We start from the raw sequence: 27,577 nt of genomic DNA, 5'->3' as shown, positions 1-27,577 counted from the left end.
GGCTGAGTTTGACCTTTTGAACAATTCCATGCTTCAACTTTGTGAGAAAAAGGAGAACTCCTTTAATGTTCGGTTGCACAAAGTATGGTCCATTTAGGCATGCCCAGATAAGTTCTGAATGGAACAGCTTCATTGATCCACACAGAGCCCTTCCCTGAAGCGTGGATGTCATTAAAGCCACCAAAACATTTTTTATTCCACTTTCAGTTGTTGTTGCTATAGCAATAGACAGGTGTCCCAATAATCAGATTTCTTTTGTCATACTGTACCAAATAGCCTATAAATAATACACGTGTCCATTTTCAATGCTGCTTATCCTGGTTAGGTTCACGGAGCGCTGGAGCCTATCCCAGTTGACTTTGGGCAAAACGCGCTGAACTGGTTGCCAGTTATTCACGAGGCACATATAGATATGGACAAACCATTGGTACTCACTTTCACGCTGTTACTGAGTGGGAATGCAACCCTGGTTGTGTGCACCAAAGTCAGGCGAGTGTACCGCTACACCATTAGTGACTAAACACTCAGCAAGTATACAAATATGAGCTCTTTCTGGCTTGTAGCGCAACACCATAAACACAATTAGCAATTACACCAGAGGATATTCAGGATATTGAGCCCTGGTTCAAAAACTATTTCTTTGCCAGTTCAAATAAAAAGCAAACATGTCGTACTGTTGAACTACATTAAAAGGCAAATAATGAGTAAGAAAGAGAGTCACCTTGTCTCCATTAAGCTATATTTTCCATCAGAGTATAAGAGTCTGTCTATTATATTCCGTAAAGGAAATAAAATGAATTATAAGTGAGAATACAGAACATTATTCAGATAAGACAAATCAATAGTCTGTGATAATGTGTAGAAAATGATAAATTAATTACATGTAAAGAATGTTATTTGCTATCGATTCACAATACACCTTCATGTAATAGTACTGAATTTCTAATTATAATTAAGAGCATTGTTAATAAAATTGATACAATGCCACAACAGAGTTTGTAATTTGCTGTGATTTTAAACTTGCAATTAAAGTCTAACGTCATTTTCATTGTCGTCCAATGAATTCATAAGTCTTCATTGTGTCAAGGTAGTTTATTTAAAGTAAAACACATTCATATTTGAAAACACCTGGGAGAATAAAGGTTTGAAAATAATTTAACAAGTCAAATTCTTTCAGAAAAGCCTTTCATTGAGTTTATATCCCCATATACTTTTTTCATGACAAGTTTGACTTATTATTTTAACAATCTGTATAACCTGTGATGTAATGTGTGACCCCCATTTATTTCTCTCATTATGAGAATGAAGGTTTTGGATCTGGCTCATCTCTGGCTAACTTCTTTTTGCAGAGAACAAGCTGCCCACTGGGAAAAGGATAGAAAGACTTTATACATGTCATTGTAATGCAATGCAAATGAATCCTACCATACATTACATATAGGACAAAAATAAGGCAAAATATGACAAAGTGTTTGTTTTGTGCCTGCGTATGTATACAATTGACTATGTTTTGAGGGTGGGGCGTTCAAGTACTGGTGAATGCGTTACATGTGGATGTTTGGGCCTGGTGGCCTGTCTCACCAATGCACCTACACGCCCCTTCCGTGAAATATTTGGTCGTGAAATACGGCGAGTGTGCAGCAGCTTGTTTGTGTGGATGTCCACCTAATGCTGCGCAGCTTTTGCCCCCACCCCAACATGAAAAAGTCCACTTTGAAATACCAGGTGCTCATTTGGCAATTCCAGGCAACTGGGGTGTTTACATTTGAGCAACTGAGAGGGGAAAAAGACCAGATGCCCCCCTTGTGCACCTCAGCAGCGTCCATACAGAGATCACTCACATCGCCATGGGTGACAGACCTGTGAATTTGAGTGTGTGTGTGTTTTTTTTTTGGGGGGGGGCACACTGTGTAAAGTCACTAAACACCCACTGATTACTTTCAGCAGGGAAACATGAAATAATGCAATAATGGTGAAAATTAGCAACTAGTGATTTTTGCTAAGTTGCTGCTAAGTTTTGTACCCATCCATTCATCCAACCATCCATTCTCAACACAGCGTATCCTCTCCACGGTTCAAATATTTTGTACCATTTAGTTATTTATGTATTTAATAACATGAATGCAACAACATGAAACCCACGCTCTTCTCTCTGTGGGTACTTTGGTCCATGTATAAAGTAGTAAAAAAAAAAAATCTAGATAATGGGCTCGACAAAGCATACTTTTATTGCAACCACATCAAAACATAACACTCCCATAAATGCAAATTATCAACCTAAACATATTGAGAACAGAGCATAAAAATGTTTTTTACGTCCTTTAGGATTAGCAAGTGGTGGTCAGGCACCAACTGTGCAGCCTTGCAAGTATGTTACCGGAATGACAGTAAATTCAAGTTCTTTTGATGCGCCGCCTAAATGGGGAGCATTCTGACACAGTTGTAGTCAAGCAGACATTTTTAAACACAGAATTTTTGCCCATCTCCAAATTTCTCTTTTTGATTTCCTCTTTTTTTTCCAAACGGCACTACAGTCCTCACAAATGTTGATGAGCACTTCAAGTGCTTCATTCATCAGTAAAAGTAAAAACAATCTGGTTGGTACATGGCACACAATCAAACTAATTTAAATGTAATAGTTGTTCAGGGTGGCAGTTGAGGCATTTTTTTTGTTAGTTACATCAGAAAGGCTATGTTTTGTGTTGTTTGTTTGTTTTCCAGAATTTACAATAACGACTTAGCAGACTTCTACAAGCAATAGTGGAGGGGTGAGGTATTGGCTAAGAAGGAAGCCATTAAATTGAGATGCAGAACGAGATGCTGATATATCTGAATGTTAATGCAAAATGTGGTAGATGGGTATCTACAGTGTGCAGGTTATTTTTTTAATTGGAATTATTCGGGCCAAGACTCCAAGGCTAAGTGGCATTCTACATTCATTAGGTCTGCCACCACCTGAACAATTATAAATGTATCATTCTTGACGAAATCCTTAACGTCATTCTCATATCATTAGAATAAATCAGTGTATCTTTCCCTCTGAGTGGATCACAACAAATTACTTGATACTGGTATTACGTAACACTGCTGGTGGCATTTAGAAAGTACACCAATTCTTGTTACCCCATGTGTGTTGCTGTCTGTCAAATTCTTGCTGTACACTGTCACTTGTGAATGCACGCACAAGTGGATGCCGTCATTGCAACTGGCATGTGAACAGCACATAGGCCTGTCCGGACGTGAGTGAGTGTTCTTGAATTATGACCCTCTCTATTGGGGGTGTTGCCCATCATGTTATCACAGCTTGCAGGTTTACAGAAATTGAGACAGACTGAGACAAAAAAAAAGAGAGAGAAATTGAGATAGCTGGATATACTGAATATGATATTTTGCCCAGGTCCTCCCGTCTGGAGTTTGTATGTTCTCCCCAGTGCTTGCAGTACTCCCTTTGTCTTCCTTGCACATTAATAAAAACATGGATGGTCGGTGTTAAATAACCATTGTGTGTTTATAACTGGCCTGTGATTAACTGACAACCAGTCAAGGGTGTAACCCTAACCTATCACTAAGGTTGGGCATTGAGAACCAATTGGAACTGTGATTAATGTTCCGGTTATCCAGGAACCGTTCAAATGTCAAACATTCGGTCCTCCACCTGCAAAGAAATTGTGAAAAGCAGCAAATGAGCGGCATAAAGCAACGAAGAAGAACGGCCACGATGTGCTTTTGCCAAAGAGCAGTGGGAGCAGACAAAAGTGTGTCCAAACTTGATTAAAATGAATGATCAGTTGCCGCACTGCCACACTATGAATACGATTATCATGTGGAAAGCAGACTTTCATGTGTACCATCTGACAGTCCGATTCACCTGTGAGCCTGAATAGGATTAACTGTAGACAGTGAATTATTGAGTGAACCATTGAAAGAATTATTCATTCATTCATTTTCTGAGCTGCTTCTCCTCAGTGAGGCGGGCACTCTAACCAGTCGTCCACTGTGTCACATTTCCAAACCATAACGTCATAATATTTGAATACCAAATAAACAAATAAATAAATAAATAAAAAGCATAGCTACGCTTTCCTGGCGCCATTGCCCATGATTGCTTGTCGCAGTTGCTTAACATGAGCACACTTTTGGCAGGCTGTGACCTTTTTCAGGTGGCAGCTGGCTCCTGCATTGGGCCCTTGTTGGTGGTTGGGGCCCCGCTCTCCTGTAGTTACAGGGGTGGTGGCAACCGTGGGGCCTGCTGGGTGGTGAGGGGAATTGGACATAGAGGTTGGTGGGATAGTACTTTTGCTCCTTCCTCTTCCATTTTGGACTTGCCAGAGTGCTTCAGTTGGGCTGAGGGACCCCCCCTGGGTCCTGGGTAGTCGGCACCCCTGCATTTTCAATAAAAATCAGGATGGTTAAAAACATAAAATATAGGCAGAGGACGTATTTCAAATTCCACTGATGTACAGAAAAACCTTTCCAGCACAAGAGACATACACAGCTATCATTCTGCATGGCCATGCAGCTGAACTGGACAAGTAAGTGTTAAAAAAAAATACTCACACAATGGAATCATTGGCATCACAACTTGATGATGTCATAATTTGTTATGCACAGACATGTCAGAGCCCTGCAGCAAAATAATGAGACTACCGGTTCTATATTGAATCAAGGAGTCATGTAGAGGCTGGGACAACTACAGTATTTACAGTAAATGTGACACTGGAATATAAATATGCATGATGTATGTATGTGTACATATATATATATATATTTTTTTTTTTGGGGGGGGCGGATTGCAGCAAATGTATTTTGACAATAACATGCACTGCACTTTACACTATATTCTGTTAAATAAACGATGATTACAGTTTTATTTTTAATATTTTAATATATTGTAAGATACTTTATTAGGAACTTTTTCTTCTTTTTGTCACACAGTCAAGCAAACACAAATCGAAGAGGTGCACTTGAATGTTCAAACATGACCTCAGCAGACGGTAAACAGATGCATTCCTTCTACATCTATGTTAGGGGAAATTACCCTCCACACCTCTAGGTGGGGTTGGTCTGTATTCATCATTCACAAAGACAAAACTGAGTGTAGATGTTGGCTAATCTACAAGAAAAGCAAATTTTGCCCAGCAATTTCACAGTCTTGAGAGATTTACTGGAAATGTAAAAAGGCAGTCTAAACAAGAAGGTCTGACCAGTGAGTGAATGACGTTATCTAAATATTTTTGTTAAATTACTTTTGTTTACATCTTTGACCCTCTAAAGTTAACAAATGTTTGCATTGTGCGTTGTATTGTCTTGAATCTCGCTACAGCCAAATTCCATTTCTGTCTCCCATTGAAACTGCTTGTACCCTTCCAGGGGTTACACTTGTGCTCCTGAGTCTCAATTGTTTCGTGAAGAATTTCATTTTATCGTTGAGGGTACCACCTCAAGGGCAAAATATCCATCCATCCATTTTCTGAGCCACATATCCTCACAAGGGTCACAGGAGTGCTGGAGCATATCCCAGCTATCTTCGGGCAGGAGGCAGGCTACACCCTGAACTGGTTGCCAGCAATTGCAGGGCACACGGAGACAGACAACAGTCGCACTCACAATCACATTTACAGGCCAATTTAGAGTCTCCAATGAATGCATGTTTTTGGGAAACCCACACAGGCATGGAGAAAACATGCAAACTCTACACAGGCGAAGGAAGGATTTGAACACCGGTCCTCAAAGCTATAACATAGACGCTCTAACCCAGGGGTGCTCAACGCGTCGATCACGACAGCGTGCCAACGAAAAAAAAAAAAAAGACATCAGCCTTTTTTTTATAACTTTGGCTCACCGCTCATGTGCAAACAACGGCAGTACAGGAAAACACGTTGTGAGTGAGTTCCCCCCTATTTTAAGCTCTGGCTTAAGAAATTTTAACAAACATGAGTATGGATGCTCCAGTAAAGAGGACAAAAACAAATAAGTATTTACTGTGACCTACACACTGTTATATGTACTCCAAAAAAAAAACAAGAATCTAAAAGCCATATGCCAAGAACTTGTGTGCCAATTTGTTAATAAATGAAAAAGCTCAGAGAAATTTGCCGTAACTATCAACAACTTAACCAAAATGTACTGGTAACAATGCTCTAAAAGAACAGAGAACTTTTTTTAATAACAAGAACATTTATTAAGAGGATTAATAGTTTGTAATAGCATGCTCAAAAACACATTTAAGTTAAATGTATTCAGCATAAGAAATATTCACATCAAGCAATCAAACTATTTGGTCCTAATTTCAGGTTCAAACTCAGCTTATCACGTCTTTTTGTCTTTTATATTTTTTACTACAAAAAAATAACAACTGGGTAAATGCTGCTTCTTCCTAATGTTTGTAAAAGTCCTGGCCGGGTTCCACCATGTTCTGTTCCTAACATGCAAGCTTGTGATCACAGAGAGTCATCTGGTATCATGAAGAAGCTAATAGGGACAGCGCACACATGCAACACAATGCCAAGGTAATAATAAGCCCTTTGGTGCATTACACATACTCTTGCAGTAATAAAGACTTTGCATGCAAGCAGACAGGCTACACTGTACAGACCAGTGAACACACCCACACAGGTAATAAGGCCTTGGCACACACAAATACCCACACACACTGTTGGGTGACATCTTGCCAGGTGTTGTGTGGCCCTACTCTGTGGTAATTTGTTTATTCATGCAACTGTAGAATCACATTTGGATGCCTTTGTTTTAGCTTTCACATCAGCAGTTTGCCATTTATCCTGGGTTATGGGAGACATTTTCATATTTGTGTACATGTATTTGGAGGTTAGGTGGGGATAAAAGTATTCTGCTTCCCATTACCCAACATTTGCTTCATGGTATGTTGCACCAGATCGGAAGTGGGCAGATGGGAGCCATGTTGAATGGTAGCCATTGCTAAACTGAAACCATTCTTCCATCCATTTTCCATGCCACCTATCCTCACAAGGGCTGCTGCCGTCCTGGAGCCTATCCCAGCTGACTCTGGGCACACCCTGACCAGATTTCCAGGCAATAGCAGGGCACAAAAAACAATTATCCCTCACATTTACACTTACAGATCATTTAGAGTAATCAGTCAATTTATTATGCGCATTTTTGGAATGGGGGAGGAAACTGGAATACCCAATGAACATGCAAACACCACCCTGGCGAGGTTTGATTCCAGCTTGTGTCCTCAGAACTGTGACACAGATGTCCAAACCCGTTCCTACTGTGCTGCCCTAAACTAAAACCATTTGTTTTAAGGGATAGTGAGTTTGTCCCAAATAACCATCTCTGGGATAAGCGGTGTTGGTTGGAGACTTGAACCCAGTTTAACCCGACTGACAGTATGGAGAGTATCCATTTGTTGCTGTAGATTTATCCTCAGAAGAGGACTCCAATGTCTCCCATATCAGACATGAGATTTCCAATACACATATACTCACTGTGGTGGACGGTTCGTCAAAGTGCAGTAAATTCCTCCCTGGTTGTTTTATCAGTATATTGGTTTGTTTTATTGAAGGGATGCTGACAGAGAACCTTACTGACCTACAGTAAACAGCATGCGCCACTGTTGTGTGCCCTCGAGGTTACGCAGACTGCAGGGAGCGTTGTATTTTGCAGCTGAACATGCTGAATGGTCAAAGGCCAACATACGATTTCTGGGTACAGAGCACCAACGGGGGCCCCATGAGGGAGACACTGTGTTGACATTGTGTTTGAACACTTTGAGCAATGTTATTTCAGACAGTGTGGGGCTGAGCGACAATCCATCATTATGTTATTAGACCAGCGCCGGTGATTATTCATCCTGGACCTTTGATTCTGGGCGACGACTTAAAGCGTCCTGCATGAACCTCTTTCCTTCACAATGGACTCCATCCGTCCATCTATTTTCTGCCGGCTATCCCTTTCAGCGCCACGGGGATGCTTGGGCCCCATCCCGGTTGAACCAGAACAAGAGGCAGACATGGACCAATACCCAATCAATCACAAGTAGAAGGATGGCAACTGAGAAATTGATCCAAGGCCAGGTGTAAAGGCAGCTATATTGTTCTACGTTTCCTCAAACATTTTATCAGTCTAACTTATAGGAAATAAGCCACAGTGGAAAAAAGAGATACTGTAATTCAACTCCAATTATAGGAATAAGGACAAAGTGTATAAAAAAATATGAAACAAAAACTCTGCTTGCATTTACTGACACAGTATGAGCAACAGTATGTCAGTATTGTGACAAAGTCCAGGGAGTCCTCGGGTTGAATCAGTCTCGACCTAAAACGTTTCGACTTTACAACGCTCACCCCCTGTTCGCCATTTTGTCTAGCTAGTGTGCATAGTCCTCGTCTGTGTTTTTGCCCCAGTTGTATCTTTGCATTTTTCGCCCTCCGTTCTAGACATTATTTCCCCAAAGAAGAAAGCTGTGTCTTTTAGCAATGCTTCTGCAGCCAAAAGAACATCCATTATGATGGAAATAAAGCTCAAGATCAGAAAAAGATCAGAGAAAGGAGAGCCACTGACGAAATCGGTAAAGATCTAGACTTCAGTCAGTCTACTGTGGTGACAGTCATTAAAGATAAAGTCCATTTTTTAGCAGATGTGAAGGGTTCGGTTCCTTTGTCGGATACAGTGATCATAAAACAACGTTCTTTGATACTTGTCGAGATGGAGAGGCTACTTACGTAATGGTGCATTTTTATCCAAAATTATTCTTTGCTGAACAAATAAAAACTTCATTGTTTCTAGCTCCACCCTTTTGGTAATATACCTGTGCGGTTTTTAGTGTGGTGCCAGACCTTCTTGGTGGATGTCAATCACGTTAATGAGAGCTCATTTTTACAATGGTGTTGGTTGTTCAAACAAATGCCTGCAGATGTGTTCCATAGTGTTGTATTGTGCAGATCATGCTGGCTAGAATATGAACTTGAACTCACGTGTTTTGACACTTGACAGTACAGGCAAGAAGGTTTTGTTTCAGTTATTATCACTAATGAAGAATCTCCTGTTCAACAAAGGCCTCCACTTTCCATACCACACAAGTTTAAATGGCATATTGACCATATTTGATGTCTAAATTAGTCTGGATATCACTAATCGACTTTGTACTTGCACATTGAACTTTCCATTGGTTTTAGGCTATATTTTCAAGTACCAAACGCTGCACAAACATCATCTGCACAGTGTAGGTTTTTAACAAATGGGGGGGGGGGGGACTTGAATTTTTTCTTCTTTTTCTGTACTCCACTGTACAACCCACCCGATACACAGTTTAGCTTTTGCTGGAGTAATTCCCCTAAAAACACATTATTTTTAATGACATCAAAATGGCTTGTTGACAAAGTAAAGAAGAAATTTTCAGTCTTCCAAAACCCTTTCTGGAAAAAAAACGTAAATCACAGTTGAACACTTCTAAGAAGGGAAATAACTGCATGCCATTTGAGTTGGGAACAAATGTAATCACTTGTCTGCCACCTCATCCGCAACACTCCCATTTCCCATCCAAGTAGCGTGCAGACAACCTCCCGTTTCTTCCAACATTCCCCACATAATCCTGCGGTACTGATGAAAGATTGATTCTTTCATTGGTGCTCCCTAGTACGGGTAATTATTTGGGGCAGAGACAGCTCCTTGTGCATCCAATATATGACTGGCTATGAGTGTGTGTCTGTCAGTCAGAATGCCATTGTGACTGCATGATGACTCATATAGCCGCATTCAGTTCCGAAAATGAATTTGTGAAGAATGTGCTTATAGGTTATAAGGATTATCCTGTCCTGATGGGAATATTCTACACAATGGATGACAACACACATTGCACAAGTAAGTTGCTTGCAACGGAAAGTCACAGCAACTTGTAGTGCGAAATATCCACCAGACTGACACTGTCGCATACTGTGAAATGCATTGCTGTATCATTTTGACAGCGAGTTATTTTTTTAACTTTATCAACTACAATGTTTTTCAATCCAAGTTTGCCAATATGATCTCAACATGTATGTACTCTTAGAACCGACCCCCGTGGTATTGTAAAATTAATAGATACTGGGGTGAACAAGTTAAAGGAGCCATCAATGCATACATTAATGCTGCAATCCATGTTATGTGTCACCCCTTTGTAACGTCTGGCATGTCCTCTGCTGTTCTTCTTTCATCCTGGAATACAAAGTTTATTTTTTTCATTTCCTGCGAAGGACGTGAGAACCATTAAAGGAGTTCAGTCAGCCGTTTGTGTTGGATAACTTTTCCCTCCATCCATCCATTTTCTGAGCCGCTTATCCACACAATAGTTGCGGGAGTGCTGAAGCCAACCCAGCTATAATTGGGCCTGAACTGGGTGCCAACCAGTCGCTGGGCAGATACACGCAGACAACAGTCGCACTCACAATCACACCTACGGGCGATTTAGAGTCTCCAATGAATGCATGTTTTTGGGATGTGGGAGAAAATCGCCGTGCCCGGAGGAAAAAAACAAGCAGCCACGCGAAAACATGCAAACTCCACACAGGCAGAGCCGGGATTTGAACTCCGGTCATCAGAACTATGACGCTAACATTCTAACCAGTTGCTCCACCATGCTGCCGTTGCTTAATTTAGTCTAGTCTCACCTCTGCCATATTTATTCATATTCTTACATCATCGTCTTACATCACAGTTAGCACACTAAATATGGTGTGATAGTGGTAGTGAAAAGCAGTACAGAATGAAGTTTGATGAATGTTTGAGGGGAAATCATCACTTCATGATAATACATTTAGAAATGAAGGAACATAAAATTAAAAACTGTAGCTGTTAAAAAATGACTGATTTGATCTGATTTCCCTGAAAATAAATGTTCATGTATCTATCTCGACATATTTTTTTTCAGATTTTATCACGTTTGTTAGCTGGCATAGCCTCCAGCACTCCCTCAACCCTTGTGAGGATAAGGGGCTCAGAAAATGGATGGATAGATTGGTGGCTTTATTGTCTTGTATGATTTCATTCTATTTACTTAGCTGGCATCTAACGATCCCCTTTTGAGTGTGTGGAGCTGTACCATTTTCTTGAGTCAACAATGTCAGACAGTAGCTGGTGGCTGCAGACTTTGGGGTGATGGAGAGGAAACGGAGCATTGAGCAGTTAGCACAGAGGTGATGATTTGTCATTTGGGGACTGGAACAAGAGGTGAGACCTCAAAAGTGCATGTGGTGTTTAGTGTGTTTGTTTCTGTGCGTTTGCGGTGCGGTGTGTCGAGGAGGCTAGTTAATGGCAGTCCTCTGGGGAGTTCAGTTCGAACTGCATTTGTGATCCTGTGTTAAGTGCTCGGTCAGTGGTGGAGGCCTGAAGGATTAGGCTAACCCCCACCCAACCCCCACCCTACCCCCACTCAGCGACAAAAATTCTGTGACCCGCCCTCCCAGGTCTGACACATGCACACATTGAGATTCTCCAGAGCCACAAACCAGCCATTCCATCGCCACCAGTACTGCTACCAGCAGCACTCAACGCCTGTTCACTGTACACACACACACACACTCGCACACACACACACACGCACATGTCAAAAGACTCTCTAGCATAACCAGCAGTACCATTCCCTTAATATTCCTGAAGTAAAGCGATCCACTCACACTCACATCACATTAGTACTGCTATAAGACCAGACCCGGACCTGAGAGTTTCAGTGTATGTGTGTTTGTTATATGTGTGTCTGCAAGTTTTATATATGTGTGAGATGGGGTTAATGGGTGCGTTTGTATTTGAGCCCAAGCATAAGATTTGTAAGGGCCGAAGAGAAGTCAAAGTTTGCTGCGTGTCGGAAAAGGTCCACGGTCGGTCCGTGCGTGTGTGTGTGTGTAATCGAGAGCGTACATAGACACTGATATCCTGGCACAAGATGAGTGGGAGGAAGGATGGCTGAGCTTTTTTGTGAGTGTCTGCTGAGGGCCCAGTAGGTGTAACCATGAAAAATTCCCATATGGCGGTAAAATGTCTACCACTTTGCGAACTGTGTTTCTAATATGTGCCAGGTGCCGTGAGACATTCCCTGGACCACATTGTGAACCTTATCTGTGCATGGGTGACTGTACTTTACTATTGATATTGGGTCACACAATAGAAAGCAGATCATACCCACATTGGTTTGTTGTTAGGGGTATGTTGCATTATAAAGTTGTTATCACGATGAGAAGATAGGATAAAGCACATTCCATAGTATAATGTAATCTTTCGTGTTTGTGACCATGGTAACGATGAACTATTGATAGCTTATTGCCATTAACCAAGAGAAAGGTAAACGTTTTACTGTCATTTATATAGTAAAGACCCGAATGAGACACTCCATGAAAGGAAAAACATCAATTTGATAATGCTGATATTCTAGTTGCTAGAAAATATGGATTGTGTAGTTTATTTATTTATTTTTTTTGCCTCTTTGTGTCTTAAATGTCATAAAACACTATAGTATAGTATATATTTCTGTTTTCTCACAGAAACATATTACTTGAAAAAATCTCACATTCATGCTTGAAATCTAAAACTACATTTTGGGAACGTTGTCTGAGCTTATTTAGATACGAGTCAGTGCAGTCAGAAGCCTGTTGCGACGGGGGGGGGGGGAGTTGCAGTTGTAATCCTGGCCTCTAACGCGGCGACGAGGCAGCCGAGACGGGGCTTTGGTATCTTTAGAATCTAAAGATCTAAAGTTTAGATGGTGTGCTTTGAAGCAGCCACAGATCCTCTTTCCGAAAAGACACATTATGAATGCAGTGGTATATTTTCCTCATCTTAAAGAAAAAAAACTAATAATAAAGTAACAATGCATTATTTTGAATTTAAAAAAAGATTTCACTGTTATAATTATTGTTAATTTATTTATATTTGGAGCAGTAACACCAGGAAGTAAATGAAAGATTGTATTCTTGATTTAAATAACATTGGTAACAGTAACGACATCAAAATGGAGGAAAAATCCCTGATGAGGATTTATCCTTAATCCTAACATTATAATGTATGAAAAAAATATTCCCCATTTTTTTGCATTTAGCTGGCAAAAAATAATGAAAAATCCTAATGTACATTTTTAAGTTACATAGACATTTCTCAGGTGTCAACATTTTATTGTCCAATTATTTATTGTGGTCCTTTGCGTCTAGCCTGACCATAAAACACCCAAATGTGGATTTTCCTTTGAAAAATATTTTTCCCCATCCAGCAGTCAGCGTTAAGGCGTCCGTGTAACAGACACACAACAGACCACATGGTTACGTCTGTCTGCCTGCACCTCCCAGGAAACGACATCCAATCACCTTTCAACTTCACACTAACAGACCAGTCATTTGGCCTCACTGCAACATTTTACAGGTCTCCTTTCCTAGCAAACGCCTGAACTCTTTATATTCAGTCCACGAAAAACTTCCAGCCAATGCATTCCCTTCCATTGACATCGACGCTGGCACGTGTAAACAGAAAAAAGTTAAAAAATCAAAGTGGCCTGCTTGGATTAACATTGACGTATCTTTTATGCGCAGAATGTGACAATGCCAAGTTCAGCCTGGTTCTACTTCTTTTTATATGTATATTTCAGAAATGTAAGAAGGCAATACCATTCACACTATATCAATGTTGATTAAATAGTCTCATAACATGCCCCAGTCATTTCTGTGTAGGTTTTTCTTTTATCGGTAATCCCATCTCCTTTGGAAGAGCGAAGCAAATATTTCAAGATTGTAAACGTGATCATATCTCCTAATGACTGCAAAAAGAAAATAGAAGCTAAAAGCCCAGGAAGAATATGGTTCAGCACCACTTTAGAGAAGGCAGGCCGAGCACTTAGTGATACGACAAAACAAATGGAATGGCAAAAGGGGGAATGAAGAGAACGGCTGGAGAGTTCAGAACGTGGCAGATACCCTCTCACCTCCTGCTGTCGGGTTTAACAGAGGCAAAACACTTTGCAGGTCTATGGGCCGAGGGGGACGGGGGGGGGGGGGGGGGGATTTTGTTAGGCCAAGGGTGCTAAATTACTCTCCCCGTGCGTGTGTGTTGGTGAATTAATATTGTCTGTCACTGTGAATAAAGCAGAACACAATCTGAACATTCCTTGAAACTAATGTAATTATGCTATGGTATTCATTGTATTAATTCATCTGTAAAAAATCATGTTTTGCATGTTTTAATGTCACTAGGAACCCGAAGACGACCTTTTGATTGATAATATTTTCCTCAAGTATATATATATATTTTTTTTAAAAAAATAAAAACGCTCCTTTTTCTTCTGCCTCACATTTTTTCCTTCTTTCCCTTTCTCTTTCCCCCCTATGAAGTGATCCGCACGGGGGCGCTGTGCGTCCGTGCCTTCGGACCGGAATCCCAGTGACTGTTCGAATTCCGTCGAGTGAGGAAAAAGCAGTGCCACATTGCAGAAAGATAACAAAGGAGCACGACAACGTCACACAACACTGATATCAACCCCTGTAACGACGCCGCTCTGCTGTTGCTGTAATTCTCTCAAATGTCAACGCATTGATTGCATTTTTTCTTCTTTTGTTTGTCTGAGGAGAGAAAACTGAGTTTTTTTTTTTTTTTTTGCTGTCCCGATTCCACATGCAGATTGCTTGCAAGACTCCAAGTTGTTTCTTTCTAATGAGAAGAAGTCAAGTTGAATTTGATTGGAACAAAAAACAGGAGCCAACACGGCAGTGGAGGTTGACATTTGCCGGTGCTGGCTGACCCCTCCCTCCAACACTCTCAACCCCCCACCCCACCCCGCCCCCCATCTCTCCTGCCTCTCTCTCTCTTGCTTTGCTTCTCCCTGCACGGCTGCACGCTTCATTCCAGTGCACTGAGCGAGGCAGACGGTCCACAGCAGCAGCCAGCGCTGATCAATCCGCTCAGGGAATAAAATAGTGTACCAGTTGAAACCCGAACCCCGGAATACCTTTTGTCCGTGGATCCAGGCCGGCTAACACCTTTTGCTTTCTTTTTCTTTACTTTCTTTTTTTAATGTAATTTTTGCTTTGGACTACTCGCGCTATGCTGGTGACACAAGTGCGTATTTCGTCTCTGTTGTGACCAAACCAGAAAGTCTTTTGAGGATATTCCGCGCAGAAGTGTGCGTGGTATATTTTGGGGGGCGTGAGGGGTTTCTTCTCAGTGACTGCTGGAAGGGGAAATCCTGATTGTGGAACTACTGCGCCAATGGTGTGGTGCCGGACTGGACCACCTACTCGTAGCTGACCCGCTCAGTGCGCGGAGAAGGGGGACACCGCGGGACTTCTGGTGCACGTTCCTCCGGTTCCATTGAAAGGCGCGTTGGAACTAAGAAGAGACGTAGGCTGCTGTGCTTCGAAGCCCCAATCGCGCACCTTCTCGTGGTTTCGTGAATGGTTCCGTGGGTGTGACACGGACGGGACTGGAAGGAGCGGACTGTGAGCAGCCCGGGATTGTACCCCGTTCCTCTCGTGGCTCTGTTTACATGAGCGCGTTATGACAATGGATTACATTCTGCTCTTGTGCAGCTTCTTGCTGCCCGTAGCCAGTGCAGTCGAAGGTAAGAAATTCCATTTCCGAAGTCAAGTAAAATGTTGCATTTGCCCGCGTTTGCCGGTTCCAAATGGGTCAGGAGCGACATCTACACTGACCCGGCCAACGTGCGTTCACTTGTCAGTCTGGAATTTAAAACCAGATCGTATTTCAAGGAATGGAAGTCTGTTTTAGGGCAGGAGGTGCAGCTTTCGTGCACAACAATGGGAGTTGTGTATTCGCTCTTTTTTCTCCTTTCTTTTTCTTTTTTTTCGACATTAGCCATCGCCTGCTGTTGCTTTCTCTGTATTTTAGACTCTAAAAGAGGAAATTAGCGACACACTGAATCCCTGCCGTGCTGCCGGTGGTGGTCGTGAGGACCCCCTCCTCCCCCGCCACACACACGCACACACTGACACGCGCACTTTTTAAACACTTTTCTGCTAGTCTTTTTGGTTTGTGTGCCCTTCTGACATGTATGTAGACCGTCATACATACAAAGTGGGTCTTTTGTTGAACCGGAAAACTTTAAAAATCTTCGAAACGCGTCATTAAATTGAACCCCCCCCCCCCGCCTTCAAATTTCGTTTAATTGTCATTTAGTTTGAATGAATGTAAAGAAAACAGATAACACAAGTCATAAAATCACAATAATTACTTTTATTTACTTGCGAATAGATGTGAGCAATTCGTCTATTTTGGATCTGTTGTACTTTTACCCTAAATGTGCATGATGAATGCAGGACTCGGGATGCCTTGCGCTGTGAAAAGTGGGCCAATGGACCACCGGCATGTGTGCACTGCTTGCGTGATTGTGTGGGCCGTGCTATCGTCGTTTTGCTTTTTTTTTTTTTTTTTGGAACAAATTACTTACAAAAGGGTCAATTGGTCTTGCCTGTTAGCGCGTTTTCCTCGAAGGAAATGACACAAATAAATTCAGCACACAAAAGGTCATTAGAGTTTTATATATCGGACAGGATGTAGTTAATTAACAGTTCCACCCCGTTACTGCGTTTTTCCTCATGTAAATTACATTATGGGATGCGGTAAAAAAAAAAAAAAGTTCTGAGGGTGAAATAATTTAACTCCTCAGCCATGTCGCTTTTATTGGTCTCCGGATATGAAAGTTGCATTGTAGATGTGAATTGTAAAACTATAAATTCATCCGAACACACCGAAATAAAAATAATTAAAGAAATAAACTACACTGTTAACGACTGCTTTCGATACAAGAGTATGGAAGACAAGAAAGGAGGCCGTAATGTTATCATGTATTTTGAAATTGTTATTTACTAGGAATAACCCTGTCCTGGATATCGGAGCGATTTGACGAGTGCTTTCGAACACATGGTTTGAATGGATGAATTGGGACATGTTGTGCTCAAGTGAACTCCAGATGTAGACAGACCGAGGCTGAAAAGAGCAGCAAGAGTATATACATTTATATATGTTTTTTTTCCCTGACACCAGCAACGAGTGGGTCGCGTCTCTGCTTTGCAAACGGATGGATTTCACTCAACAATAAATTTCGCTACAAAAGTGATGTCGTAAATTGTGTCCAGACTCAACCGGCTTAGGGTTTACCTAGAAGCTGTTAATACAGCGCAGTGATTTATGGCGAACACGGTCTGTATTTTGTTGTAGTTTCGCAAAAAAAAAAAAAACAAAAAAAAAACGACTGAGCCTAGCGGGGGAAGTTCAGCCGGCCCCACTGCGAGACTCCCCGGGTCTCGAGGTCACGCAGCCCGGGGAATAATTCATGGAGTCAGCTCTCTCTCTCTCTCTCTCTCTCTATCTCTCTCTCTTTCTCTTTCTCTCTCCCCCTCTCGTTCTTTCTCGGACTAACTTCCATTTAAGGTTTTAAGTTTCAAGTTGTCTTGTGGGCTTCGCCATATACAGGGCAGCGAAACAATACAGGTAATTTACAGCCACTCTTGAGGTTCCGCGTCTTGTTTGCGGTGGCTGTTTTTTAGTGGCCCAAGAAGTGGGTTTGACATTACTGTATATGCAAATGCAAAACACAAAATTAAGTTGGAGGGCCATATTTTAACAAGGATTGTAAGTTGCATTTATTTATTAAATATTGTTTTCCAAGTTGATAGGATGCTAGTTCTAAAGTATATGTATAGTCTGAATCTTGGGGATTTAAGTGTTTGATATTTCGCTCCAGGGAATTTAGGTACGGTGTATATATATATATATATATATATATATATATATATGTGTGTGTGTGTTTTTTTTTTAAGAACTAAATAAGCTTAGGGGATCGAGGCCTGCAGCGAAAGTGAATCCAGATTTTAAGTGTCTCTTATGTGCATAGAGTCTCAACTCTGCAGTCTGAAGAATATTTCCAACATTTGAAATCCTCCTCATTGAGAGTACCAGTGGTGTTCAGGCTCATGTTTTTTATTCGTCCATTTATTTGATCATAAGCGTCCGACTGGGATGCAATATGTCATTTGAAGGGAGCCAATGATTAGATGGCGGCTATTATTCATTTTTGAAAATTACATTTCCTATGAAAATAAATAAGACAAATGGGCGTCCAATCATCCTTTGTGATATTATAGCTGTATTTATGGCTCAATATGGAGTGATTGCACAGCTTTGATACACCCGTTTATGTGTTTACGTGGGTGAGATCACACCTCCACGGGAGCCTTCCTGGGCCCGTTTACACTTGGCCAATGATTTATGTTGTATGTGTGTGAGTGTGCGTTTGACAGCGGGGGTCCTTGTCACTGTCATGATTTTTATCTTACTACAATTATCACGGCTTCTTCCGAGCGTGAGCAATGACACTAAATCACATTATCAGAATAGAAACAGCAGCCCGAGTATTTATTGCACTGAGTTAATTAAAAAAACAACAACAAAACGCTTGATGGCAGCTGTCCGACCATCTTTTCTTATGTTAAGAGCGATTTAAACATTTCCATAACAATAGAAGGCAAATTACGAAACAAAAATTTTTTCGGGCTGCAAAATTTTAGTGTGTATGTTTTGTGTTTTTTTTTTTTTGTCAAGAAATTTGAGGACCAAAAAAGGTTAATTTGCCATTAATGCTTCTAATTGATATCTATCTATCTATCTATCTATCTATCTATCTATCTATCTATCTATCTATCTATCTATCTATCTATCTATCTATCTATATCTATCTATCTATCTATCTATCTATCTATCTATCTATATCTATCTATCTATCTATCTATCTATCTATCTATCTATCTATCTATCTATCTCTCTCTCTCTCTCTCTCTCTCTCCTCTCTCTCTCTCTCTCTCTCTATCTATCTATCTATCTATCTATCTTCTAGCTCATTTTATGAGGAGCATAGAAGTGTTGGCAAGGGTGTGATTGTCACATGGAGGCTCTTACAAAGTGTCAATTGATGTGCTCCGTATCGATCAAGGGGGGGATCGATGCTCCTCAGCCTTTTAAAAAGGCAAAATAAGATGCGAGGCAGGCAGACTTTCTTGCAGTGCTCTTGCAAGGACCAATTACCAATTCATAAGGCTATTAATCACTGGTACTGAATTAATTGAGGGGGCGATTTGGCGTTTTTGTTCAGATGCGCTCATAAAATAAAAATATGAACAAGCACAAGCTCACATCCATTAAATAACTTATTCTTCTAATAATAATAATAATTATTGTTATTGATGTTATTTAGTTGTTGTAATTTAATTTTTGTGGGCATTATTATCATTATTATTATATTATTATTAGCATCACGAGTGTATACCTTTATCTTCCATTCCGCTTATCCTCACAATCGGCGCTGTTGTTATTATTGTTATTGTAATGATATTTTGTGGCTCAATTATGATGCTTATTTGAGCGGAGCATTGCCGTTGTTTTGTTGGCATCGTCCAAACACTCCTCAATTAATTTAAACATGACTCTGTAAATGTGTCCTTTTTATTCACAATTTGTGGCAGTTTCTATAACTTCCCAATGAAGAAAATGCAGCTTCATGATATTAGATTTAAATATATTTGTGTGTGTGGAGAGCACAATTTGGTCCTGATCCAATTTGTTTTTGTCCAGCCTCAAATGAGGACTTTTGCTGAATTTTGTGCCATCCCCGTTGTTATTATTCTATCGTGTATCTGTGATTGTCTGTATTGTCCTCTTTCATACGAACTAGTATATGTGAGCAATAGAACCAAAGCATGGGAGTGCGGGCCCTTAGTGTTCAGGTTCTTCCGTCTGATCTGTCGCGTATTTGTCTGCCAGGAGCTCTATTGAACAGATGTACAATGATTTAGATTTGAATGAACAGAAGACGCTCCGAAAGGAGGGCAAGTGGGGGGCATGCAGACAGCAGCAACATGTCAGGGTGGGACAATGATGCGGAGGTTATTGTGTAGTTGCGGTATGGCGATGTGGGCAGAACTGGACCAGAAAGCAATGGCATTGACAATCTTTATGCTATCCGGGTCTGTAGGAGTGCTCATGTACACAGATCCGTACTTCATGACTCAAATGGTGGCGTGGAAAGATTTACTGAGCTGGAATTCTTATGAAGGCAGGCATCGGCCATTTTTGGCCAGCTGGTGCCTTCACACACAATGCTGGAGGACGGACGGCGCAGACAGGATTTTTCTACTCTACTTTATTCAGAATAAAAAAAAACACTCAAATCAGCTCATGTCAATTTGAAATTCCGCTTAGGTTGTCAATCAAGCCGTGTTAGGATTACATAAAACGAGATTGAAGGAACATAAAAGTAGTTGCAATATGATTTTGTTTTCTCACTAATTAAACACAGGAGTGAGCGTATTTTTAAAACTTTGCACCTTTGTAAAGGGGTTTTGGTTTGACATGCAGTTCTACATATAAATGACTCCACTCCACAACAGCAATAAATATTCAAATTAACTGCTCAAATTAATATTCAAAAAACAAAGCTTCGGTTGCTTGTACTTCATTGTAAATTGACACGAGTCTAGTTTGCGAGACAAGAAAAAAAAATCTGTCCATTTTCTGCCGTGCTTGTCCTCATTACAGTCACCGGAACCGTGAGCCTATCACAGCTGATTTTGACTGAGAAGCAGGATACACCATGGAGTTGTCGCCAGCAAATCACGGGGAGGAAAAAAGTAAACACGGAATATAAATTGCCAATAATACATCAAATTGCAAAAAAAAAAAAAAATAGTGATGATATAAATTATACTGTATAGACAGAACATAGTGGTACAGTAAATATGCATATAGAATGATTTGTTTCAAAAATGGAAAAAGCTATTTTCCTTCAAGTAATAGAACAGGATTATAATTTTCAAGCATTGTGGATAGATATAAGCACATTGTGATTTACTTGGTTGTTATGAGAGTGAGGAAGAAACAATTGTAATGTATTTGTTACTAATTGAAAAAAAATGAGTGTGGGTCTGCCACTTCAGTCATGGTGGAAAAAGATTGGAATTGTCCCATGGCAGTAGACGGACACGGACACGGAGTCGGATTGTTTTACATCGGGAAGGAATCAAAATGTGGGCAAAGACATGTGGCTGCTACTCTGTGATGAATGCAATCCAAAAAGTAACTTAGTTACTTTAGTGATTATTTGATTTTAAAAATTAAAATAATACACGTACCTGTATTAGTTACATTCTACGGATGCCAATAATACACCGCAACATAAACTGTTGTGATAACTGACAAAATAGTAATAATAAAAAGAAATACAAATGATATTAATCATTTTTTTAAATAAAATTGACCTTTTTGAGCAAACATAAATACTTGGTTTTGTATTTAAAAAAAATGACAGTTTTTCTGGATTTCCTGTATTATAAACAGGTGACTTGTTTTTCTAAAAAATAAAAAAATGAAAAAAATAAAACAAGCCCCCAAAAAAGCGCATGTGGTGTCAATCGATAACATCTTAAAAATGAGACAAAAAGAAAGTCTTACTTTCAAAGGTTACTCCGATCTCTTTTATTGTTGTGATCATTGCACAGTACGCAATGTGCAGGCCTCTTTGTTATTTTGGATTTCATGACACTTCCCCAACTAGCTTTGCGTCAATACCGTGATTTATGGTGAACATTATTTATGGTCGACCTACAGTGTTATTTATATCTACAGGTAGGACTCCCTCTGAAAGCTTCAAAGTAACCGCGTGATTTAAAATGTTTCTTCAAATTGATGGTGTTCTTGAAGATGCACAACATTTTTTCCGCTGCACAGAGTATACAACGAACTACACTCATTTCTTCTTTAGCTGACAGAAACTCAAAACAGTGAGAGCTTTAAAATGCCAACCTCTCCCCTTTTGTCTATTGTTGACTGAAAACGTGATTTGGGGCATATGTGTTGTTATGGGAGGACATGATCCCTCCCAGAAAGCCTCATAGCTCCGTTTAAATTTCACCTTTGTTTTGTAATGTACAGTTGTCTGTTGCGTGTGGGATAGTTAAGAATAGTGTGTATCATCATTCGTTTGTCAAACAAAGGCTGAAACTTGGTCTAAATTTATCATGTACCATCAGTGAGTGATACATGTATTGTTACCCTCTACTGCAAACTGGGCAATTTTTGCTCAAGAAGACCTAAAATCTCACTTCAGTTTTGTTGAAGTGCGTGTTACTCTTAATGCAGTAACACACAAGGGCATAAAATAGTGGCTTTAATCCTACTAGTATTTTGTAAGCAGTAACACATTACATAAAAGTCAGAAAATGTGTGGAATCAATACAATTACTGGCTACACTGTAGAAATCCTAATCTGTTGTGGATCTTTAAAAAGACATCAACTAACATACATGATTACTGTATCTCATTTGAAATTTGTGTGTCATGTCACCGAAAGGCATTGTGTAATCCAAAAGGATATCAAGATACCTTTTTCAAGACACACAGTGTGTGTGTGCGTTGACTCATCTCATGCTGGCACCGCCTGGAGCCCAGGGGCCCTGCGGGATGGCACGTCTTTGACACCCACTGTTGAGCCCAAGCTAGGGAGGGCAAATGCGTCTGGGCTTGCTCACCGCTGCTGCTGTCTCGAGCCAACAGAGCAGAACAGGACACACACACAAGCGGTTGGAAAAGAGTGAACACAAGCAAGATAGGTGACACTGAGTGTGTGCAAGGGGCTATAGTTGGTGGGTGTTGGAACGAGCAAATCAGTTTAGTTAGTGAGTTAGCAAAGCAGGTCAAACTTGTGTCTATCATAAGATCAAAATAAAAGTTAAATCGTGAGTCTCTACAGACAAATGATTCACTAATCCGAATTCGCGGAGAGCTCACAGCGAGAGGGACATTCCACTCTTTGACTGTACAACCTGAGTGACTTTCCAAGTTCTGATGACACCTTTGACGTGGCATGAACGACTAATGAAGTTGACGTCTCCTAAGTGACGCCTGCGCCAGATGGTCATAAAATGGCCTAAAAAATGGTTCAGAAAACATCTAATTTAGAAGAGCGTTAGAACCTGCTGTGCTTTTCACCCACGCCCTGTGACCCTCAACAAGAGGTCACGAGGGGTCCCTGTGCAGATCCCTGCCAGTGGGGGAACTAAGTCCCAAAAGGCTAAGTAGGTTTCTTCTTAACCATACTGGTAAAGCTCCAGCGGCTATCCTATTCCAGACATGAATAAAAATACAATGAAAGAGGATGGATAAATTTAAATAGACTGGCTGGTTAACTTTCTGCATTTTGTTAATACTGACTGCACAGATTTTGTTTCAAGTTCAGTTTGCTATGGATTAGTTTGGATAATTTAACTAATACTGTGTTTCCACAATGGAAATGTTAGCCGCGGAAATAAAACGACATTGCAGCGTAGCTTTAGCTCACCAATAAGTGCAACAAGCAAGAAAAATGTAACAGGATTATTCAGCCGGGAAGACCAATGGCTTGTCATCTGTTGTTTTTAAATCAAGAGGCCTGCCCATGTCAGTATATCAGTCCAGTACAATACTTTAAAACTGGACACTGCAGATGCGCTACCAAAAATGTACAGCTAATTTCTTGTTTTCCTTAAAAAAAGAGAAACGAGAACACATGAGACCAAACGGCCTTACTGGGGAGCATTGCGCCTTTGCACACGTCATACAGAATTGGACTAGAAACCTTTCTGCACATATGATGTCCATTACTTTGCACCTAACTTCATTGATAGTCGAGAGAATGCGGGAGGTTGGGAGGGTGAGGTTAGACTGGAGGAAATCCACCTCGGACCTCACTTCCACAATTACATTGCCACCCTCGTAGTCCTATAACAAATTCAACTGACGGCGCAGGAAAAGAGATCTTTGATATGTTTAAACGCAGAGAGTTACGGCTGTCTGGAGAGTGGCCATCGCCATGCAACATCGGTGCCTTCAAGGGGAGAAAAGCCTGGTTTCAGTTGAGCAGGTCTTGTTAAATATATCGATGTAAAGGTTGAGAGGCATTTTTTTGAAGATGATTCAAGACATGCACAGCAACTTTTGTTTGTTCTCAGAAAGCAGTGCTGCACCCATATATTGGTAGCAACAACTTTGAAGTCAGGGTTAAATTTGTAGTATCAAGCATCCTTGCTGGTTCCTATTACACTGATTTCACTTCTCAAGCTTCCTGTCAAAAACATTCATCACCTGTCCTTGAAAAATCCTCGCAGACTCAAAGAGATCGTACCTCTTTTGACTTTGGAGGGCAAAAACAGCAGCACTTTGAAACAAACATTTTCACCCATGCAACATGTTTACAAGTTCATTTTTAACACACTCTAGCACATTTCAGTTGAAGCAGTACCAATCACTGACCTTTTGTGACGATATTTGCATAATCCCCATGGTCCCGTGGAGCTGCCTCCTGCGGACACTGCCAGCTGTGGCAGCATTTATTTAACCTTACTGCAAGTTAGATCTTGGTCTCCCTGGCACGCTGACTTTAATGTCTAAAAGTGCAATAAGAAGTGGACAATAAACAGACCAAATAGCCTAAATGTCCTGTTAAATCGCACTCATCTTATGGGCAGTGGAGCAAATGTGGAGGCGTCAATTTTTTCTTTTCGCGTCGGGTGTTTAATGACGCTGACAGTCCTGACACCAGTCCATTTGGTAACAGCGGACAGCTGTTAAACAGAAGGTGTTACTTGAGTTGTTTGGAAACAAAGACAATTTTTAAATGCCCAGATTTAAGACTAACTTTACAGTTAGATAAATATAACGAAAAAACAGTTGACATTAAGTATTACATTGATGATGCTGATTTTTTAGCGCAGTACAAGGTCAGAATGAACATTTTAATGAATACACTCGGCTATAGTTCTACAATTTAAAATAGTGTGCCCTTAATTTCAGGTTTGATCAACAAAAATTTGCAGGAATTCAAAAGTATATATTACTAATGTAATAAAATTTACTTACAGTAGTTTTGTTATATTTACCAGTCATCAGCTGGACGTGACCTCAGGAGGAGTTCTCATTTATTCTAATTGCATGTTAGGAAAATATAAATTCAGTTCATTTCTGTGCTTGCGACATGGAGGTTGTTAGCACTGATTTTAACCGAACTTTGGCAATGAGTGCTGTGAAGGCTAATTGCAATGCACAAGATAAAAGCGCTGTACAATACAATCTGACCCTGCCTCTGTGGCAAGTCAGACCACAAGCAGCTTCCTTTACACTCTCACACCCCACCGAAATCCTCTCATTTCTGCCTCACACACACACACGCACACACACACTAGGATAAAGCAAAAAGTGACAGTTGCTTAATAAGTCGACCATCCACATGTGCGCTTTACCTTCACTTACTGCACAAGCACCGACCACTTTCCAAATTCACACCCAACCGATTCTTGGGGTCACAGTCTGGCTCCACTTCCACCCATTCCACCACTAATGAATCAATCAGCTGGTACCGTTCGTTTCAATGCTGTCAGAGCCCATCGATCAGCCGGTTGCTCATAGTTTCTACAGAGCACCGGGGGAGCCCAGAAATCAAGAGTGAAGAAGGGGTTTGAAATATGCAGACAGTTCAAAGACTCAAGAGTTTCTTATCTGCTGTACTGCTCCTGAATTATGGCATTTGGATGTTGGGTAGCAGTGTGTACGTGTTTGAAATGGAAGAAAGTGAAGGGATTAAAAAAAGATCAAGAATGCAACTTGTCTCCTTCTAGAGTTTATTCATGGTATCTGACCTTGCATTTTTACCGTAGGAAGAGTTGTGCATTCATATTGAGACAAGAAAAGCAGGAGGGAATTGCGAGACAGTTTCAAAACTAAGTATACTTCGTATTTGACCTTAGTATATATAAATTTCTGTCATTGCTGTTTATTCTACACTTCAATAAAAAACATTAGAAATGTTTTGACAATAATTGCTGATATACTCAATAAAATAAACACACAAAGTTGTTTTAAGTGTCACAATTTTGTCAGCAATTGATGTTTTATACTTGGGCCAAAATTATCTTCTGACATTATTACATAAAGAATATTTCAGTAGTTCAATTAAAAAATGAAACTCTTACAGGTTATTATACAGATTTACTACACAAACAAATATTTATAATAATAGTGTGTGGGTTTTTTTTCCAGTTTTTGATGACTAGAGCTAACACCTAATGCAAACATACAGTTCACCTTCTCAAGAAATTAGATCTTGAAAATGACTTCTCACATAAAAATCTGAAAATTACTTTCCCTTGTGTTTAATAAATGTGTTTAATAAATATGTATACAGGGATCTCGTTTGATGTGCATCCCGAATCTGAGACGATGCATAAAGTGATGCATAAAAGAAGATCATTTTTTGCCTGAGGACGCAATTCTATGGATTAGTATTCTGGCGTGGTGCCGCGGCATATGATTTTTTTTTTTTTTTTTTTTTTTTTACAAGACAGAGCTCTAGAGTGCAACTAATTTGGTCGCCTGTGTGCCCTAATTTCTGAATAGTGTGGCTAAAAAAACGAGAGAGTCCAAGTTTACATGCAGGAATTTGAGGAAGAGAAAAAAAATGGTTTGAAAGCAGACACATGAAACACATCTGGTCTCCAAACCAATCAAAGATAGTGAAGCCGTTTAATTGGCCGTGGTGTGTGTGTGCATGTATGTGCCTGTCTGTCCGTGCACATGCATATGTGCTTTTCAGAAAATAGAATTTTTTCAATGCCGAAAGCCACCTTGACACTGCGGGAACACTTTTTGGATTGGAGTCCTGCTAATAACAACGAGCTGGTATGTTGAATTTGGAGGAATTTTGAAACACAACTGGGAACAAAAACCACGATGGGACATTTCCCGTTTCCTGTCATCTTGCGATTGTGGAACGGTTTGCACCAAGAATGCGAAGACAAACGTGACAGCATACACAGCGCGCATTATATACAGTGTAGTATGACTCACTATTTGTAAGAGATGCTGCCATTGAACATTGACAAATGAGCATTTAAAGAAATGCTGCAGACTTTTGAAAAGCAGTACAAATCGTGACTGACAGCATGTTGGATTAATTGACTTGTGATTGTCTTAATGTTGCTATACTTTATACTTTTTCTTAACCAAATGAAAACTAGATGGGCAGTATATTGGGAGTTACAGCATTAATGTGTGTAATCTGTTAATACGTAACAAATGTTTACTGTTTGCTCAAGTGGCGTTTTGGGGAACAGCATCAGAATGTGTTTTATTTATATATATATCCATCAATCCATTTTCTTTGCCACTTATCCTCTCAAGGGTCGCGGGGAGTGCTGGAACCTATCCCACCTGTCAACGGGCAGGAGGCGGAACCCTGAATTGGTTGCCAGCCAATTGCAGAGCACATAGAGACAGATCGTCACACTCACAATCACACCTAGGGGAAATTTAGAGTGTCCAATTAATGTTGCATGTTTTTGGGATGTGGTAGGAAATCGGAGTGCCTGGAGGAAACCCACGCAGGCACGGGGAGAACATGCAAACTTCATACAGGCGGGTCCGGGATTGAACTGTAAGGCCGACGCTGCCCTGTGTGTGTGTGTGTGTGTGTGTGTGTGTGTGTGCGTGTGTGTGTGTATATATATATATATAATATACAATATATATATTGTTCAACATTACAAAG

General features: G+C 40.5%; 1 protein-coding gene across 9 annotated transcripts in view; it reads left to right on the top strand.

Moving 5' to 3' along the window:
• The first annotated feature begins 14,853 nt into the window (after nt 1-14,853).
• LOC133503422 (ephrin type-B receptor 3-like) overlaps nt 14,854-27,577 on the top strand; it is a 59,414-nt gene continuing 46,690 nt past the window's right edge. For all 9 annotated transcript variants that reach the window (XM_061825050.1, XM_061825048.1, XM_061825045.1 and 6 more), the window contains exon 1: nt 14,854-15,553. In XM_061825050.1, coding sequence (XP_061681034.1) covers nt 15,490-15,553 — 64 coding nt within the window. In that variant the 5' untranslated portion in view covers nt 14,854-15,489. The remainder of the gene's footprint in view (nt 15,554-27,577) is intronic.

Source organism: Syngnathoides biaculeatus, chromosome 7, assembly GCF_019802595.1.
Source record: "Syngnathoides biaculeatus isolate LvHL_M chromosome 7, ASM1980259v1, whole genome shotgun sequence".
Taxonomy (NCBI): domain Eukaryota; kingdom Metazoa; phylum Chordata; class Actinopteri; order Syngnathiformes; family Syngnathidae; genus Syngnathoides; species Syngnathoides biaculeatus.
The sequence above is the reverse complement of the archived record's forward strand: the minus strand, read 5'-3'. Positions and strand labels throughout refer to the sequence as shown.